At 48.5% G+C, this 20,971-nt stretch overlaps 1 protein-coding gene across 1 annotated transcript in view; it reads right to left on the bottom strand.

Moving 5' to 3' along the window:
• Positions 1-8,906, bottom strand: part of CACNA1I (calcium voltage-gated channel subunit alpha1 I) — a gene marked incomplete at both ends in the record, with an annotated part of 145,899 nt that extends 136,993 nt beyond the window's left edge. The window contains one exon of the mRNA XM_082752386.1: positions 8,626-8,906. Within this exon, the coding sequence (XP_082608512.1) occupies positions 8,626-8,906 (281 nt within the window). The remainder of the gene's footprint in view (positions 1-8,625) is intronic.
• Between the last annotated feature and the right edge of the window lie 12,065 nt (positions 8,907-20,971).

Genomic DNA, 20,971 nt, shown 5'->3' with positions numbered 1-20,971 from the left:
TGAGCCAGGCTGGAAATAAGATTGTCTAATTGGGGATGAAAGAACCCCGTGAGGATGAGGAGGGTGAGGAGCCATCAATCCCACCAACAACACAGCCACCAAGCCTGGGTGGCTGTTTATCAATCCCCACCTTTCTGTAGAGTGCTCTTAGCCAGGCTGGTTGGAGAGCCAATCTGAGGGCATCAGCAATCAATGGAGACAGGCTGCTAGCAGTGAGAGCCAAGAATGACAGCCAGGGAAGGAAAAAAAGGAGAGGGGAAAAATGACAGACTGCTACAGATGGAGAAAGGAGAGGGGAGAGACAGGGTAGCTAGTGACAGGAGGGGCTGCCGGGGGAGTTGCGGGGACGCAGCAGCTCCGAGTCACACTCGAGGAGGGGGAGCAACAGTATCAAGCTTTTATAGACTCTGGCACAGTAGGCGATGATGAGGGGAGACCGGGGAAGAGAAAAATAAAGGAAGAAAAGATAAGCAAAGAGTATGGCTTTGTATCAAGAGCCAGGACAGATTTATCTTTCCTCCTTGATGAGCTGCAGCACTTAAGTATAAATGGCAGCGTTGTCTCAGGGGACAGTCAGATGGTCACCCACATCACAGCTCTGCATCCCCCGTCCTGCCCAAGGGAGCCTCTTCCCTGTCCTGACCCACTCTGACAACAGGTAGGGAGAGAGCTGGAGACCAGGAAGGCCAGGACAAGCATCTCTCCATCTCCATCCAGGCCAGCAGCAACCATGAGCAGGGCAAGCACAACCCACCAAAGAAATCTGTCTCTTTTAACAACCCTGGGGACCTTCTCAAGCCCCTTCACATTGCCCCCATGAACAAGAGGCCTGTAGCTCCATTTCAGAGAGGCTTCAGACAGGATTACCCTTGCCCCTTCCCCGTGGCAGGCAGAGTGAAGCACAGGAAAGGTGGTGGCACAGGGAGATGCAAGGGATTTGGGAAAGGGACAGCCTAAGTTGCACTAGGCCACCAAAAAAAGCATGCAAAGCAAGTGCAGGACAGAAATGGAGGCAATCTTGAGCCTGGTCCATCTTCCACCAGGCTGCAGGCCTGCAGCTGGAAGTCCTACACTAGCATTTACCAAAGACAGCTTCTCTCCAGGACCATAAAGATCTTCCCAGCTTAGCAGTTGACAGCTTGGCAGAGTCTCTGCTCATGTTCCCTCCAGGCCTGAAACAGGCCAAGTTTTTTCCTCTTAACCATCCAGCTGCAGGCCATTTGCTGCAGAGGAGATGCAACTCCTAGACGTTTCTCACCTGAAGCAGCTCTGATCAAGTATTATGCTCAGATTACACAAATTCAACTGGCTGCAAGCCCTTCCTCTCTGTGGTGGGAAGAGCATTGAGTCCTCAAGTAGGCAGCTGGTCAATTTGTTAGTGGTTAATTGTATTATTTAATTCTCATTGTTATGACAGAACATGCGATTAGAGGCCTGGTCAGAGTATTTTATAGGCCTTAACTCAAAATGACTGTTTTTATTGCCCTTTGTATCACACCAAGAGCCCCATCCAGCTCCCTCTCATGCCCTGCTACAGCATTCGTGAAGGCTGGAAAAAGCAAACTGACCATTTTTCAGAGAGCAAATGATTCTCCTCTCCAAGGCAAAATATATTCCAGTGAATAAACACAATATGTTCCAGAAGGGCTTTCAGCACTCTGTTTCAGCAGCACGCACTGCAGAGGGAAGGGGAGGTCCCCAGCAGCGGGTGCTGCTACCATCCCGGTGCTCAGAGGGCATCATCCCTCTCCTCTGGGCTGAGGCCGCCACACACCCCTCCGGCTGGCACCAACCACATTGTCTGCACTTGGTAGCACTTGCACAATACAAGACCAGTCTTCCCAAGCTAATCTGAAGAGCAATGGCTGGTGTAAATCGCTCTGTTTTCACTAGGTGCAGTAGAACACTGATTTATGACAGATGAGCAGATTTCCATCCTCTCCTCTCTGCCTGCTTCCCTGCTCTGTTTGTGTACATTGACCAGAAGTTCAGGGACTTCAGAGATAACTTTAAAAAAAAAAAAAAAAAAAAAAACAACAGTGCAGTGAGATTCCTAGCCCCATCCCCCTGAAGCACCTGGCCATGCAGCATTAGCAGGTCTTTTACTGCTCCTGGCATTTACTGAGGAAACAGGGCAGTAGGACATGCACAGAGCAAAAATGACCCCTCTCCCAAACCAGCCACCTCAATATTTCGGCCAGCCCTTCCTCCAACAATCGGCATCTGTCCTCCAGTCACAGACAAAAGGCTCGGAGCTTTGCATGAAGACATAGATCTGCACTAACGATTTCTTCCAGCCTTGCTTCTGATTGCCAGGCCCTATGGCCATTAGACCTTTGGGCAGGCAGAGTCCTGGTTTCGTTTGTGCTGTTCGGTTTCACTTCCAATCTGGGGTCTTTGACTTCTCACTGTAACAACCCCCAGAGAATCAGCTGAAGGGATGGGAGGCAGCGAGATATCCTGTCTCAGCATTTGTGCTCAGATATACATGGCCAGCTTGCAAGCCAGCAAAATTTAAACCTCAGCCTTTTACATCTGCCCACTTGCCTGGAATTTCATACATCTCACACGCATGCAGCCCAGCCAATTTCTTACGGACTGCGAGCATTCAAATCCCCTGCAAGCATATCCATCCCTTGTGTGCTACTAATGACAGCGCAGGAGTTTAAATTCAATTTACACCACATTTGACTGTGCAAATGATCCCTCTAAACTTCCCATTGCAAACTTGCACATCAAACGACCCACACTAATGATTTTCCCTTGTCACTAGCTTTGCAGAGGCAGCTTCGTTCTCAGATACTCTATGGGTCCTAAGCACTGTAACACTCCCCTTGCCTCTTGCTTTTGCCTACAAACTGCAACTGGGTGTCAGGGTTTGTATCCAGGAGAAATCCCAGAATTTAGAGTATGGTTTTCCAACCCAGAGTTCAGGCAGACAATGCATCTCACCACCATAAAAAGAGAGGGACCATATTTTGGTGTTTCCATAACAAAATACTATCTCCCAACCTAAACCTGTTTTCAACATTCCCTTTTGCCTCTCATTCAAAGCATCTGAGAAGAACAAGTGCAACAACCCTGAAGGCAGCCCAGGGTGCTAGTCAGCAAGTGCTCAGTCCGCTATCCAGAAACACCCTTTTAAAGCTTGGAAAGCCTCCAGTGCATGCCCAGGGGAACACGGATGCCACCAAAACCACATCCTCTGGAGAGCTCTGATCAGCTCACTTTCCCATGCAATAGGAGCAACTGTAAAACGGATTTAGCACATTGTGGTGTGCAGAGAGGTTTCACACCACCTCAAAAAAAAAAAAAAAAAAAAAAAAAGCATCTTGCACTTGTTGGTTCTCAGGTATACAGATTTATCTGTTGGCTAAAGGAAGGTCTACAGAGAAATGTAATCAACAGAAATCAATCCATGCCTGAGGGCAGAGCAGTATCTTCCTGATTACCTAGAACAATGCAAAGCTATCCAAGACCTCAAATACGTGCCAGACTCTTCACCTGCCTCATGAGCTAGATTTGCAAAGAGAGACAGGAGGCATCTGTCTTTAAAATGGAGTAGCAGGAATAACATACACATTTCAGTGCCTTCCAGCTATGCATATAAAAGCTGATACTGCTGACCCCAAGAATGGAAAGCCATGATCCCTAGGTCCTCAAAAATGATGAATCCTGCTTAAAATTCATAAGACACTCAAATTTTGATGCATTGTTATACCTTCTGGTCACATTTTCAGGCTTTCCTCCACCTACTAGAGAGGTAGGAATCTTTCTTTTTTGTTTGTGTATATGTATAATGAAAAATTAAGTACATAATATTTTAACTATATAAATTGTATACATATAACCATGTAAAATTGAAAATTAAGCATCTATATACACATATATAAATAGAAGCAAATGTGTAAAAAGAGAAGTAAACCTAATCAGAGGATTACAGGAGCTCAAGCCTTAAGTCAGACATCAACTCTTACAAGAGTGGCAATAAATTTGCAGCAGGTGTTTGCTTATTAGTTACCTCCATCCATTTGTTATAAAGATTGCTGCCATGGTTTAACAGCACACCAGGCAACAGCTTATGGAAAAAAAAAAAAAAAAAAAACACAGGTACAACACACTACAGAAACTGCAGATGAAATTTCCCTTCCTTCACAGAACAAATTGCTCCAACTGTAACGTAACACACCTATGCACCCAAATCTTATTAATAAGCAAAAGATTTGTCACCCCCTCAGCCTGAAAGGCACTGGCTGCAGCGGCGGCGTCCCCATGCACCGCAGCACCCCCTTAACATCTCCAGGAGAAGTACCAATTACTGACCCACGCACACATCATTCCCTTTGCTCCTCTGGCATTTGATTTTCTGCTCAGTTCACGCAGGGCAGCACCAGCAGGAGCCACCGCTGTCGCAACCTGCAACCATTTTGCACTCCGTTTGCTTGTGTGGGCCGTAACGCCTGCAGCACCAGGGGTTTAACCTGTGGGTTTTTCCCCAGCTCTCCCATCAACGTGCCCAAGGCTGGTTCACTGTTTCACCAAGCATGTAACTCAGGCTGAAATCTGCTGTGACAGCTTATAATAAAGGTAGCCCCAGAAGCTTACTAGCAGATTTAGAGCCACATTAGATAACAAAGCCCCTTCTTGGAGAATCGTTAGTGAGCTATGGGACAGCCCCTCAGTACACATAAGCAGTCCTACCAGCTCTGAGGAGTCACCCTGCTTTGATCCTATAAAACAGACACCAGTACTAAACATTAAGTGTGTACATAATCTGTCGCGTAACTGGAGGCCTGACCTCCTGCTCCTAGACCATGGAAATCAGCTGCAAGCAACATTTTTCTGCATGAGAGCAGAACAGAAACCCAGAAGACCAACATACTTTACAAATGAGGGAAGGGGACTGGTATACAACAACAAACAAGAAAATGACTGAGCAGCGAGCTGCAGAGCCTCTCTTGTTACTGCTACAGTTTTAGCATTGATTTTTTTTAATGGCATACTTCATTCTTGCTCTTGCTGTCATGTCAATATTATAGATATGACCACAAAGGGAGGTCTAGGCCTCCTGGAAAGAGTTTCTTTTAATGAAAGACTCAAACAACAAACCAAATCTATCACTTCTGACCCTATGATGGGTGAAGCATGAAGTCTCTCTGGAACCCCCAAGAAGTCAAGCAGAGATTCAGATTTCCAAGCATCTCTGCCATAATCTTCTCATAATTTGCAAAGTGCATCAGGATCCATTTGTAAAGCACCATGTGGCATGGCCTTTATTTAGTTCCAAACATTTTATAAATTCATAAGATGGATGCTACACAGTTGTTTTGGAAACACATTTCACACTTTTCACCCTATTTCCCCTTCAACCTCAGCTTGAAATCCTATTTGACGTGGAGTTTAGGTTTTACATAAGGAAAAAAAATCTTGCAGCTGCTCTCTCCAAGCCATATTTCAAATATTGACTGTTAACATTTCGGCTGCAACAGCCCCGCAATCTGCAATTCAGAGCAGCCAGTCTTGTTTCTGTTCATCAAAACAGAAAATAGAGATCAACCCAAATAAACTGTTCTGCGACCAGGCTGGATTTTTAGCATGCTGCAGCAAGCCTAGCGTCCCTCAAAGACCAGCACATTCGCCATGAACCAGGCCAGCTCCAGGTGAGCATCACATCACATGCCCAGCTGATTACACAGCAGTTACCTGCATCTAACAAGGTTAATCAGGATTTTTTGAAAAAAGTCTGCTTTTCAGTAAACTAGGGCAATTCAAACATTCTTTCACACTGCACATAAAACCATCCCAGAAATGTGTAATCACCTAAAAGCCCAGTAAATACTCTATGGGGGGCAAACATCACCAATTTCACATGGAACAAATTCCATATCATAAAATGAAATTAAGATTATTTTTTTTTCTCCAAAAGCATCACATTATATACTAATACACAACCAGAAGTGACTTTAAAGCACTGACACAAGTTTGGTTTTTTCCCCCTTTCCTCTTACTGCACTGCAGCAAAGGAGTATGGCAGTTGTTTAATAGCACATAACAAAATTGCAGGACTGCTCATGGAAGAAAAAATTATCTTCATGGGAGGGGGATTTAAATAGGTGGAATGCAATTACCTAAATTGAAATTTGGTGGTTAACGACCTCGTGCTTATAAAAATTACTACATAGCTCTTAATGATCAGAGCTTCCATTTTAAGTCTCATTGACAGTACTTCCAAACATAATGATCATGAAGCTCTGCCCTAGTAGAAAGCCAATGAGAAGATTAACAGGCTTTTAATTAATGTCCCCCCTTTTCTGCTGAGTTTTCAGGAAAGGTCAGGTGTTGCTCTGCCATGGTGAGTCAGCCTGCCTCTGCCTGGCACAAGAGTCTCATGGAGTTAATAGCCCAACATAACAGGGGTGGAAAAACTTCACAATAGGAAAAAAGGAGGCATTCTTGGCAGAAATTCTTCAAAGATATTTGACTTTCATAGAAGCATCCCTTACAAAGGGGCTCATTTCCTCATGGGGATAAGACCATGAGGAGTGATTTGCAGCCAGATCACAGAACTGTATGTTTTAAACAATGTTGTCAATAAAATTGTGATGCCAAGAGCATATATTTACTTTCAAGAAAACTTGAGGTTGCAGAAACACTCCCTCTTTAAAAAAAGATAAATATGGGAACTACTTCATACATGATCCATTCGAAGATCCTCTTATAGTCCTCTATAAGAGGGGAAAAATAAACAGAGGAGCAGAATCCTCTCCATTCAGTCTCTGTCTTACAAATAATCTCCTCAATTCACCCAGCAACCCTGGGTGAAAATTCATGAAGCAACCCTTCCAAGAGACTTCCAGCAGCCCCACCACAACCCTTCACACCTGTGTCACACATGGCCAGGTGGAAAGCCATCAACAGGTGATGCTCCCCTCTGTAGCATCTGCTATGAAACAGTCCTTTTCAAAGTCAAGCACCACACATGTACCCTTAAACGCTAAGCTCCTTGAGTAACACAATTCTAGGATGTTAAAAACAAACTCCACATTACGTACCAAACTGCAGGGATTGTTTAGATTGATTTATTTTTAGCCAGAAACATGGATGCTTTTCTTCCCCAACAGCCTTCTTCCTCAAAAGCAAATAAATCATCATCCCAAACGTGGCCTACTACTTTTCTATCATCTTCTGAGTGCAGCCTTTTCACGGACACTAATCTTTCATGCTTTACTCTGAGCCCACCCCACGCTGGGACAGGATTCCCAGGACATAGAGCTAGCACAGCCACACAGTAATTGAAAAGTAATGCATAATTCAGTACAAAGTTTCAAAATTTTAAGGAGCAACCAGTAGAAAGGAAAGCAGAAACCCTAGATCTCCAACAGATTCTGTCATAACCTACGCTTGAGACTGTAAAACCTTTTTAAGAGCTTCTGAACTTTAAGACAAGAGCTCAGATCTGAAACCCAAACCTTTCACTGCCTTTGAAGTTCAAACAAATCTCCAGATTCATCAGCCATCTAAGGTCATCTGCTAACTGCACCTCCAGACTTCACTCGGGGTTTAGCTCCTCATCCTGAAAAGTCTCCTAGCAATATTTTGCAAGTCTCTGTTGTGTGACCAGACACTCAGATTTAACCTAGAAATTGATACATCAAAACCAAAAACCATCTTTATGTATAACAGCCACCTAACTTAGAACTAAGAAACTTCCAGGGGGAAAAAAAGAAAAACACCACCACATGAGATTTTTGGCCAGAAAAAGGTTTATGTAAAATTTCAGACCAACCTCTCTGATGATTCATCATCTCCTCCACTTCCTCCCACTTTGAAGGACTCCACAATCCAAAGAGCAACAATTGCCCTCCACCTGCTTTTTATATCATTACTACCTAGCGACCTTGGTACTAATTAGCCATGTAGGTGCCTATCGTTTGCAGGGCTCCCCTTGCAGCCAAGGCACCAAGATTGAATGGGGACATGTGTGTGTGATTAGTGGCCTCCCTTGCATGGGAAGGATATAATCACATCCCAAAGGATGTATAAGGCTCACCACCACACTTGTTAATATGTCCTCCACTTCATTCATGGCCAGAAATCATGATGAGACCTCTCCAGGACAGTGATGTCTGCTTGTGGGAAACACAATTGGTCACCATAGTACCTTGCAAGGTTGAGGAGTGGTGGTTCCTTGCAAAGAACAAGCTCAACTCTTACTAACCATGTATGCCCAGAGGAGGGGGACACCTTGTCCATCCATGGTGGACCTGCCCACAAGCTCCTGGGCCAGCAGCATCTCTCTCTGTCTCTGTGTGCAGGGAAGGGGAAGACAAGGCCTTTTTACAGCACTTCTCCCTATCTCTCCTTCTCCCCCACTCATCCCTCTACAATCCAGGCTGTCAGCAGCTCTCTTTGAAGTCCCTTCTTTCATAAGCAGCTTCTTTTGAACACACATTGCAACAGCTGATGTTTTGTTTAAATGCAAGCCATGGACAAAATGATTCATTACATATGAAGGAAACTTCACTACTTACCTGGCAGGTGTCCCGGGTGGGCAGGGAGAGGGGAGGGACAGGGCAGGAGGGAGCAGGAGGTGAGACGGGAGGAGAGGCAGCCTGGAAAGGATATGGATTGCACACCATTTTGATGCACCAGTTCCGAGGGCTGGTGGTCTGCTTCAAGCAGAAGAAGACAACCGGGGCCAAGTCGGGGTAGGGGACATCGGGATCTGGCGGGGAGGTGGCTTCTTCATCCTCGCCCAGCTCTGGGGAGGATGGGGACTGCTCTGGCGGCGTTTGCTGCTCCGAGACCCCCAGGTCCACAGGCTCCAGTGGGCAGCTGGTGGAGGCGTTGGGGGGCTGAGGGCCCGCGGGCCAGGTGGAGGGAGGCTGGGGGATGTACTCTGCCATGCCCGCCACAAGCAAGAACCCCTGGAGAGGAGGAGAGAAAGAGAAAACAAACACATGAGAAAACAGAACCAGGGCACCACACGCCAGTCCGCTTCTCTGCCAAGCCTCTTCTAGCTACTCCTCTCCAGAACTACTTAAATCTTCCCCATAACCTCTCGGATACCCTGGTATGGTCCTTCTCAGGTGATGGTGTCCACTCTTTGGAGCCAGCCTGAGCACAGAGCACTGCACTCTGGGGTGGCGTGGACCCATCATGACACACCACAACCAGCCTGCCCTTGAAATCCTTCAGATGATCCTCCCAGCCCCAGCGTCAGCCCTGCTGCCCCAGCCATGCCCTTTCCCTGGGGACACTGGGCTGGCCCTGCACTACAACGTGCTTTGAGCAGGCTCCTCTAGACTAAGACTGGCAAATATGTCAAAACCATACAGAACAGGTATTCATTTAAACAGGGAGCTGTAATGCAAGGTAGAAGCAGGAATTATACCCTAAGCACCTTTTACTGGAGCTTGTAGAGCTCTCATACACCAGAGCAGCAGAGGTAATGGGAAGGTGGGTTGCAAAAGATATTCAGCTAACTAGGAAGGTCAGGGAGTGCTGGTGGGTGCAGGAGGAGCAGAACAACAGGTCTCACTCAGTGGAATCTGCGTGCTGCAGAGCACCGTGCCTGAGCTGAAGAACATCATTTTGCTGATTGGGTGCACTTAACAGCGGCCTTATTCTGGGAAAATGCAAAGCCAAATGTTTTCCATTAAATAACACAGTGGAAGTGGCCTGTCAAAGTGAGGGGAATGAAATAAACTCCAGGGTCTGGCTTTGGAGGGGTGTTACAGTGACACTCTCGGGGGCTGCTTGCACAAGAACTGCACAACGGTGGCCTGAGGGGTGCTTTCTACCTTTTGCCCTGGTAGTGTACTCAGAGCTTCTCGAGTGCCCATGCTACAAACACAGGTTTGAACACAACACGAGCCCTCAGACACACTGCAAGCCAGAAAGAGCCAACCAGCAGCTAGAAAGGATGTGAGCCTACTGAGACCCATTGCACAGAGCCCATCTCATCACCCTCTGCTCCCACAACCTGGCCATAGGTTTTCCTCACAGACGTTCAGCTCAGTCTCCTTCACTTCAGGATCATGCAACCTCCATGTATCCCTGCTGGTGCTGCTCTGCCTTGCCTCACTGAACTCCTGACGTTTCAGCCTGAGACCCCTTTCATGGCCACCCTGCAGGATCTGTGATCTGCAGGGCTCTCCATGACCATCTCAGGTCCAGCCAACCTTTCTGCTGTGGGCTGCACTCCTCCTTTATCCCCTGTTAAAACGCTGCAAGCCACCCTATTCCCTGGGCCCACTGCTTCCCACAGGCACTTTGATCCAAAGCTTTGCTTGTTCTTCGAGGCTTGATATTTGTCAGAACAAAGAGTAGCAAGTGCAGAGGTTTAGCAAGCAGACATAGTGTCCCTTAGGGGATAGCACTGAGACTCTTTGAATTCATTACCCCAAAGGCCTGCAGCTATTGGAAAGAAACACGTGTAGTGTCTCCTGACTGGCTTTGGGATGTTGATTGTATTTTTTTAACCCTTCTGACAAAAGCAGGAACACATCTTTCCCATCCTCCAGCACCTCTGTTTTCGCTTTCACCAGGATTTTAATTCTGAGCACCCATGCAGCTCCTCATACCACTTTTCCCATTCCCTTTTCCCACCAGCTCCCCTGCTCTGAGCTGGCTCCCTTGCAGGCTATTAACATGCTGTGGTTGAGCCCAGCTTCTTTCCCATTAACAACACAGAGGAGAAAGGTTAGCAGGGACAGCCGGGAGAAATGACTTATTACAGCGCTCAGAGCATCCATACTGACGAGGGCATGACAATTCCAGAATGCAACGTACAAAGCTTCATAATTAACAATACAACTGAGCAAAGGAATGGGAGAAACAACGCCATTAGCATTTCCCTGCTTTACCTCCAAGCAAACATTGATTCTCCATCTCACCACTGCCAGATGCAGCTGGGATTTTGGGAAGCAGATCTGCCCAAGGCACCTCAGCAGACGAGACCACGTCTAAGAGGGGTGGCTGGTGGAGAAAGGCTTGGGCTGACAGATCGTCACAGATCAAGCACACACACACAAATCAGGCAGTGGCCACATCACAAGCAGTTTATCTGCTCCAATTTGTGCTGCCCAGAGTGACTCATTTGAGGTCCTATGGACACAGAGCCAGGTGAATCCCTTTGGGAGTCCTGACACTAAATACAGCCTTTGAATGACAGCTGCCCCTTCTCAAGACTACATCCTGCTCCAAACCAGCTCTGAGGCTGTGATCAGGGTGTATTTCCTGCTCTAAGCAGGATTTATACTCTGGGTCACAGGAGGGAGAGGGGAAACCCAAGCAGTGGGGCACTCACAAGCCCTTTAGGTAGAGCTAGTCCTCCTGTCTCAGATTAAAAAGGGCAAAGGAGAGATTTTCCTGCTGGAGATGGATCTGTGGTCCTCACCACCAGCAGCTCAGAGGCAGAGGTTGGAGGGAGACATTTCTGCTGTTTTGTCCAAGCTGCAGCTCACGCAATGCTGACATTTTCTCTGAGACTGCAATTACTGGCCTTCCCATGCTATGTAGCAACCAGGGTGCACCTGCTGCAATATTTCAGCCCATTTCAAATCAAAAACAGGTGAGATAAGTTTGGTACATCCACAGTAAAACAAGCACTGTGGGACAGGGCTCATGCCAGCTAAAGTAAGGTACTGGAAAGACCAGACAGGATTATGATGCTCCATATCTCACCTTCGGGATGGCTCTGACCATCCCACAAGCCATCCCGAAGATGCCCACTTGAGGACACCTCTGAGCACGTGGTGTATTTTTGAGTGCAGGTGGATGTGCATCAGGGTGGCCAGTTGTGCGTGGTTGTGATCCTATAGTTGGTTGCTGCTGTGGGGCAAGCACTGGTTGTGTTACCTGTGACGCTAGGGTCTGGCTGTGGGGATGCATTAGGCCTACGGGTTTCACACTGAGTGTTTGCAGTGTTTCAGTGTAATTAGTTGTACACAGCTCCCTCTGTGTTCATGTTTGTCTGGTGTCTGCACAGTTCTCAGCCCGTTCATGGGAGGCAGAGCCCGCTTTCCTCTGCCCGTGTGTGCATGGAGGTGTGTCTGTGTGCGTGTTGGTGAGGAACAGGGAGATTTATTAGCAGTTAGCCCACATGTGGCCAATGATATCTTTCTGATATCTCCATGATTTGAAAGAGGAAAGGTTTGAAAGATTTTTTTTTTTTTTACATCCCTGTCTTCACAGCACCTTCTCATGCAAAGGAACGTGGCAGAATTCAGCAGAAATCACTCCAAACCGTGCCCAAATCATGCAGGCCTGGTGCACTGCCTGAAACACATCCCCCACAGCCTGCACCACAGACCGTGCCTTGCGGCTGCAGGAGGGACAAGCCCAGACCTCCTGGGCTCTCCCACCCTTATCAACACGGCTGATCTCAGCCTCACACAGATCGAGGTGCTTGAGCGGGTCCAGAGAAGGGCGACAAAGCTGGTGAGGGGCCTGGAGAACAAGTCCTACGAGGAGCGGCTGAGGGAGCTGGGCTTGTTCAGCCTGGAGAAAAGGAGGCTCAAGGGTGACCTTATTGCTCTTTATAGGTACCTTAAAGGAGGCTGTAGTGAGGTGGGGGTTGGCCTGTTCTCCCACGTGCCTGGTGACAGGACGAGGGGGAATGGGCTTAAGTTGTGCCAGGGGAGCTTTAGGTTGGATGTTAGGAAGAACTTCTTTACCGAAAGGGTTGTTAGACATTGGAACAGGCTGCCCAGGGAAGTGGTGGAGTCACCATCCCTGGAAGTCTTTAAAAGACGTTTAGATGTAGAGCTTAGTGGGGACTGTCAGCATTAGGTCAGAGGTTGGACTCAATGATCTTGAGGTCTCTTCCAACCTAGAAATTCTGTGATTCTGTGATTAGAGACCCATCCTGGCCATGCTTTGGGCCTTTGTCCATGCCACGGCAAAGTGGGCACCCTTGGCCAAGAAGGAAATGCTGCAGAGATCACTCAAGTTGTTGCTGGTGAGATGGAAGAAGAAAAGGCACGGGAGCAGCACAATCCCAAATACACAGGCACGCAAAAATGACCTTTTGGAGAAGACTGCCCACTCTAGCATACCTATCCATGGGGAAGCTTTTCCCTTTACAACCTGCTTGCAGCAATGCCTCCTCTGTGACACCAGCCCTTTCCATGCGAGTGGATTCCCATCGTGTCCTTTCACTTAAACCACATCAGCAATGAAGATTTCAACTAAGATGGGTCTGATAGGGCGGTGAAGAGGAAGAAAAACCCTTGTGGGCTCCCAGGCAGTGATAGCCTCAGAGCTGTCCTCACACCCCCAGCCATTGAGCTGGAATACAAAGTGCTTGCAGGAGAGGCAAAATGTGCACATATTGTTTGTGCCCCATGGTTGTTCCCCACATGGGATGGGGGCACAAAGCTGCAGGTGGTACAAGCACAGGCGTTGGCCAGTGCTAGATAAGCTCTTCCCTTTCTGCACATCCAGGATCAACCCTTTTTGAGGTTGCAGGGAGACCCCGCAAGACCCCCTGCTCCCCCTCACAGAGCTGTGTTGGATGTGAGCTCCCACCCTGCCCCACCACCAGGCTTTGTTCCAACCCTCTCACATCTGGAGAGGACATCCTCTGGGTTGGAAAGGCAGATGGGGAGAGGTAGGAGCTCGTCTATAGGGAACACATCGCTAAGGGATTTGGGGAGCATCAAGTCAGTTATAACTTATACCTCTCCCCTCCCTATAAATTACCATCTCCCCTCCTGCCTCCAAAGGAGATACTCTGCATAAACCCAGATGCACATTTGGAGCAAACTCTGCCAAGAAAGAAAAACAGGAAGGATGCTGAAGCTATGTGCAGTACGATGACACCCCAGCCTCTGCTAGTGAACAGAGAGGGGATACGGGAGAGGAATGGGGCTATGAAGATGGGAATCATCTGGAAGCACAGGGGAGACAATACTGGCAGCCTTCCTGCAAAGGCCTATGGGCTGTTAGGCTGCAGGTCAGTAGGCAGACCTTATGATGGCTCTGCACATCCCACATGATTTCACTGCTGGCTCTGCTACTCATTTGTATGAGCCTTAAAAGTCCTCTTCTCTCCCTGCTGCGACCAGGGAAGAAAAAAAAATAATAATAAAAAAAAAAAATAACTTAGATGGCTGCTTGAATAGAAACCACTGCAACTGCCACACCTGACCCCTGTAGTCCAAGTTCAATCCCTTTCTATAGCAGGCAGCCTTGCAAGAAAACTCAGTCCTAAAAAGTCCATAAACACACAATGTTCCCCCTTCCCAAATTTCCTACCACCCCCACTGCCAACTTAGAGCAACTCTGGAGACAGAATACAAAAAAAAAAAAAAAAAAAAGTGCCCAAGGAAGACAGGTAATTGAGGACCTCACCATTGTCCCAAGTCCTGATGCTGGGAGGGAAGGAGAGACGGTGGTGGGCAACACACACTGCACACCCTGCACACGCAAAGACACACCCTGCACCAAAATGAAGAGGGTCCCATCCATCCCTGCCAGCCTGGCCTGAAGGAGGGTCCGCTCCTAACCTGCATCGTGGCACGGGGTTTCATTGAGCCTGGCAGCAAGGCACACTAACACAACACCTGGGAAATGCTTAACACCGCTAAGCCCACCTGTGCTCCCTGTACAAGGCTGTTTTTCTAGCCACAGCCAAACTCATACACTTCAGAGAAACAAAATAAAATACCTCCCTTCCCCTCTACCAATTGCACCATACAGAGAGCCTCAGATTCCACATCACAGCTGCAAAATCCCCTTCCCCAGCTTCCCACCACACAGCTTGGCAGCTCCTCTCCATCCTGTCCCACCCCACAGCCAAAACCCCAAACTCCAAGATTCTCAGGTGGAAATGCCACTTGCTAGCCTTCCCCAGGATGCCCCATCGAGTTTTACATCAGGGAACAGCAGAGCAGGATCCTGCAGCACCAGCTGCTGCCGAGAACACCAGCGAGCTTTTCCCACCAGCAGCACCTACGCTCGCCCACGAGCTGGCTCTGACCTGCAAAGCCCCTAATGACAGAGCCTGGTTTGGCCAACGGACCAGCTCCCTCCTGTGCTCCCCTCATCTCACGCAAGCACTGAGGCATTTTCTGAGATCTCCTCATTACAATTAGTCCCTGAGGCACTGCTTTGATTGCTCTTCAGGGCACACCGCAGTGCTTCAAATACGGTGGGCTGATGAGTACCAGGAAAGCGAGGAGTTTATTACCAAGTTAGTGGGTTGATTTATGTGGTCTGAGTTATGATTAGAAGGCTTAAATACATTTGGTATTGGTCTAAGACATTTTTCAAGCCACCATGCGATTTCTAAGAGCTTCAAGGTATGCATTTCAGACACAGATGAATAAACTGAATTAGCTGACTCTATTAGGTCATTACAAACAATCACACACCTCTGCATAGCTGGGGAAAAAAACATTACTTTCCAATAACAGGCTGGGGTTGTGTACAACTTAAACACTCGTAAAATCCCCCCTGTGTTATCCATCTTACGGATGTAAAAAATATACAGCCAAGAGAGGGAACTATCTGATCTTGCAGAATCACCTGTGCTACTTGATTTCTGAACCCATCGGTGGACCCAGCAGTTTTAGTAAGGCTCTCTGCAAGCACAGCCGTTCACCTGCTTGGTTAAATTTGCAGGATTAGGACTTGGATTTAATAAAAGATCAAATTTACTTTAAATCAGCGGCCAGCTCTTTGAAAGAGCCAACACTGCGTGTGCATTTCATGAGTTTCCAGCTGTAGATACTTGTTCCCTGTGAGGAAAATGAATAGAAATTGGTTTCAACAATTTTTTCTCCAGAAAAAAAAAAAAAAAAAAAAAAGCTGACCAAGCAAATGGCTTATTTGCAGCAGAGCCTAGAATTGAAAGATTTTCCCAAAATCAAAGATGGCAAGGGCTCAGCCTGAGCCACCCTTAGTCTGGGAAGTCCTACGGGGTGGGACAGGGCTGTAACATGACGCAGGGCTGCAGGTGAGGACCAAGTCACACTGGGCATAGATGCAGATATTCTTCAAGCCCAGATCAGACAGCAGAAATGCAGCCAGCTGTGAAGTGGGTTGGTGAAAGGATGGAAGGAGCCAGGAGGAGAGGAGAGGCCACAGCTCAGGGCACAGGTGTGTTGCCAGCACTTTTAGGATGCTTGGGGCTGGACCAGCGGGGAAGGCTCAGCTCTTGGAGGAGACAAGGACAGGGATGCAGAAAAGCTCGTCCAGCATCAGGGGTGCACACGAGCAGCCCAGCCACACTCCTCATGTCACAGCGGAGGCCACTGTGCCTATCCAGAAACACCCACGCAAGCAGTGAGCTCCTGGTGAATCAGCATCCCCCTCCCGCGGCGCTTCTCCTCGACGGCTGCAGCGGCGCTGGCCTTGCTCCAGCCGCGTCCACTGCCCGAGCCCCTGAGGGCAGCAGCCAGGGGAGACTTTGTGTGAGTTGGCACTATCCCTGCTTTGCATCATGGCACATCCAGGCTCCATGAGGCAAACTAACGAGGTGCTGGCAGATCAAATCTCCCCCCTCATCTCCCTCCCTCTCCTCTGGGATGTTCACCCTGAGACCTCCTGGTGAGATGCGTGCATCCTGGTGATCTGCAGACCAAGATCTGCAGGGAAGCTGCTTTTGCTAGCCTCCAGCCAGGGCACGCTCCCTGCCAGCTAGGAAGGGAACCCAAGGCAGAGGCCGGATCCAGCCCTGTCTGACCCCCACACGCTTCCCTGGGGCAGAGGATGGTGACTCCACACCACCAGGCAAGTACTGCTGCTGCTCTTAGGAGCCTCACGGTGCACGTGCCATGAAGCTATGGTGTTATTTCAATGGCAAGAGAGCAATAAATGCTCTCAGCCCAGCAGCACCAGCCCTTGCAGGCAGCGGGGAGCCATTTCCCGCCGGTGGTTGCCCTCCTGCCAAGGGAGTGGGTGAGAGATGCTCAGGAGGTGTCCTTAAAACGTCAGGGGGAAAGGGGCAGAAAGGGGACTCCTCAGTTCCCTTCCCGAGGCTCTGAATTAAAAGTTTTCTTGCAGGTGGGGTGTTGAGAAGATGAGGAGCTTGCGGGTTTCCTTCTGCTGCTAGAGAAGTTCACACTTTGGAGGGAAAGCAGCAAGGGGTGGGGGTCTCCAGACCCCTCCCTTCTCCCAAGGTAACAAACCCTTACTCAGCAGCCCAAATTTAAGACCGAGAGCTCTGCAACAGCACGCAGAAACAACTGACAATTAACATCGCAGTCTTCCATGCGACAGAGAGACAGAAGCACTAGCAACCCCCAGATCAATGAGAAAAACACTCCTTATTAGCAGAGAGAAAATGCAGAGCAAGTTCTGCTTTTTGATGTTTATCATTTTTCTTTGTAATAATTTGCAAGGAAATGATGCATGTTGTTTTTCCTTTTTTCTTTCTCCTCTTTTTTTTTTTTTTTCAAGCCCCTGGTACTTTTCACACAGCTGCTGTTACCAAGAAGCAAAAGGTCTCCATCAAGAGTGTTACAAAAAACAGTATTGGCAGAAAATATGTCAGATAATTGCCAGTCACCGATGTCTGACATTATTTCTGGTTCTCTTCTTTTTTTAATTTTCCATTTCTCTTCCCCCCCCCCCCCCCAACTCCAGCCAACAGCTTCCAGTGATGTACAGAAGATGATGCATTTGCTATATTAAAGTACATCCTATTCCCTGTCCCTTCTCAGACACTTTGGATGTTGCACACACAATTCAAACGCAATAATCATCACAAACAAACCAAGGAAAGACAATTTATGAAGTCCAAATCCTGGACCCAACTCTCACTTGGCAAAGAAACAACAAAAAAATATCCCGAACCCAAGAAGCCCCTAACCAGTGAGATGGTTTAAAGAAAAGTTATATATATATAAGTCTCAGACAGTTACCTCTCCAGGGAGGAGGTTTTGTAACCCTTCCTCTTTCCCACTGTCCTTCCCCATCACAACATCACAAACTAAGCAAGGCTCAATTTCAAATTCCTGGGATTATCCACGCTCTCTGTATCATTTTTAGCCACGTAGAAAGAGATGCTGGAAATGTGTGACAAACACGTTCTCTCCTCTAATTGTCCGTGGACGTGAATCGCTGGCCACAGGCTCGTTCCACCACCCCTGCCCAGATCACACACCAAAATCAATTCTTGCTACTTGTTGGGTAAACAGAGGCAGCCTTACATACATGGGCACTGCACACGGACACACACGGACAGCTGGGCATGCACAGGGAAATAACTTTCCTCTCCGGAAAGCCGGAATTGTTCACATTACAGACATGTCTACCCCGAGCCTTTACTTCTGCTGGGGAGGAAACAGGTAGGAAAGCAAAGAGGGGTGATGCAGGTACATGGGAGGGCGCGAGTCCCCTACGAGAAGGGAAGCAAAAAGGAGTGAAACGAGACAGACATAAGGTTAGCCAGGTGTGCATGCTTCTCACCTACCTTTGCATGGAAAAGAAATCTCCAAGGGAGAAGTGTCCAAGTCAGAGAAGCAAAATAAAACACTAATGAAGACGGTTTGAAAAATTCCCCACCAGGAAAAAAATAATAATAATAATAAAATGAAAAAAAAATTAAAAAATAAAAATAAAAATAAAAAGCCCCCCCCGCCCCCACCCCCCTCCTTGCACACGGGCACACACACACACACACACACCTCAGCACCCCGGGGGGTGGGGGGGAAAATAAAAGAAAAAGATGAGGATCAGCTGAGTGACGGGGAGCAAAGGACCTGCAGGCAAGGACCGGGGAGTTGTGTTAGATCCGGAGCTGCGAGTACTGAGCGTGTGCAGGAAGGAGATGGTTTAAAAGGAGAATACATGTTAAGAAATTGTGGCTGCTCAGGCTGGAGTCTGAAGCTCTGCTGTCCAAAAAAAATAAATAAAAAATAAAATAAAATAAAAAACCACACAAATAGGACCTCTTCCTTCGCAGGAGGGCTTGGGGGGCTGCGTGTGGCTGTGTGTGTGTGTTTTCCAGGCGGGTGGTGTTAAGAAGTGACAGAAGCTTCCTCCCGAAAAGCCCCGAGGGTCAAACCGACGGTGGGGTGCTGGAAGGCGCTGGTGGTGTGGGTGGGGGCAAGTTCGGCTGGTCGGCGGTGGGGATGTGAGGAGGAAGGGCCGGTGTGTGCTTTCTGTCTGTCTGTCTCGCTCTATCTGTGTCTTATGGTATGTTCACCGGCGGCTCGCGGAGCGACTGCACAGCGAGAATAACTGTACGGGCATAGAGGGAGAGAGAAACGCCGTCCTTACAGTGACACCAAATGTCTTTAGGGGAAACCTACAATTAGAGGCACACGAAGTAGGGATTTAAGGGGAAGGGGAAAAATCTCCCCGCACACACAGGTGCAGGGGGTCTCAGGACAGCCTCTAGTCCCCTGCCCTCAGCCCTCTCTGCCTCCCTTCCCTGATAGGCACCTGCTTTGGTGTGCTTGCCTTGCCCTGCACTGGAGAGTGTGTGTCCCTCCCAGGTCACAAAGCAAACAGAGCAGGCAAACACCCTCTGGGGAGATTTAACACAGCAACCTGAACCCCCTCCCTCAAAGTCAGCCACCCGCCCTGCTCCCAAAACTGCTAGGGGAGCTCAGGGGTGGGCACAACCCACTGAAAATTACTTTTCGGCTGTGTTTTGTGTTGCTGTGGGGAAACGAGAGAGGTGGACAAAACCCACAAGGATCCCAGCATAGGCTATATAGAGTGCTTCAGCCCCATCTCCCCCACCAGCCCCATCCTGTGGCCGAGCAGCTTGGCCCCACACCAGCACAGCCACCCCTTAGTGGGGGTTAGTCTCAAGTCACCCCCAAGGCTCATCATGGGTTTTTCTCACCCAGACCAATAAACCCCCAGATATGAGGAGAGATGGAGATGCTCTTGCCACGTGGCTTCTGCCACAGGCGTTTGTTGTAAATAAAGAGCTAAGAAATATCTGGCTCTCAGCTGGGATGCAGTGCAACATGTGCTGCACCCCAGAGGCTCCTCTGCTCCCTCTCAGGGCTACGCAGATTCTTCTCCAGCTCTTCCCCACCAAGACGAAGACTGTGCCAGCTGACGCAGACATTGTGCTCATGGCTGGAAGAGCTGGGTCAGGGTAATTAACACTTCTGACCTAAAAATGGCTGGGAAAGCAGGCACTTCTATCTGGCTGCAAAACAGGCCCTTTGATGTTAACTCTCCGTGGGACGGGCACGGAGCAGGCCCACCTTCTGATAAAGCCACGATCTAGGGTGAAAACCACCCGCCATCCCCGCATGGCATGGCTTGGCTTTGCCACAGACCTTAAGCAGAAGCCACAGAGCCCAGGGCTGCTTTTTCCACCTAGGTTAAAGTCCCTCGAGCCTCAAGATGGTGGTTGGCCCTGCCACGGCCCCTCGCGAGGCCCTAAAATGCCTTTGGATCAGAGGCAGCAGCCGCTGCCCACTTTCAGCAGAACAGGGTTGTGTTTTATGGAGCGTCTAATCTTGTTTCCTCTCCTGAAAGATGAACTCAGCCCTCAAAGGATCCTTAAGGTGCACCAGGAGTGCTAAAAGAGAAGAGAGAACAGAGTTGTAAATGATGGGAGCATTGCAAGCATCAAAAGTTATCTGATTAACAACCTGCCTGAAAAACTGCTTTTCCTCTCAGAGCTTCTGAAAAGGGCTGCGGATGTACAGTAAGCCCATGCATCAGCCTTAACCTGGGGGGAGATTTAATTCAGGAGAAATATTCGTGCTGGTGGGAGCTCTCCTTGTCTCGCACTGCGTGGTGTAGGACGCTGAGTCCAGCTTCATCATCCCAAAAGTCAGCTGAGGCAGAGATGAACTCTCTGAATGCTTTGGTGCCTTTGGTGCCTGGCATGGGCAACATAGGCAGTCGCGGTCCCATAATACACACACCTGTGTGTGCCTTCCCCAGCCCTACATATGCCAGAGGGGCTGGCTGACCTTCTAGTCTGCTCGTCCCTATAAGTCCACCCTGGCTGCAGAGGTCAATCCCCTTGGTTTTCTGTCTTCCC

Source organism: Aythya marila, assembly GCF_965140915.1.
Source record: "Aythya marila genome assembly, chromosome: 1".
Classification (NCBI taxonomy): domain Eukaryota; kingdom Metazoa; phylum Chordata; class Aves; order Anseriformes; family Anatidae; genus Aythya; species Aythya marila.
The sequence above is the reverse complement of the archived record's forward strand: the minus strand, read 5'-3'. Positions and strand labels throughout refer to the sequence as shown.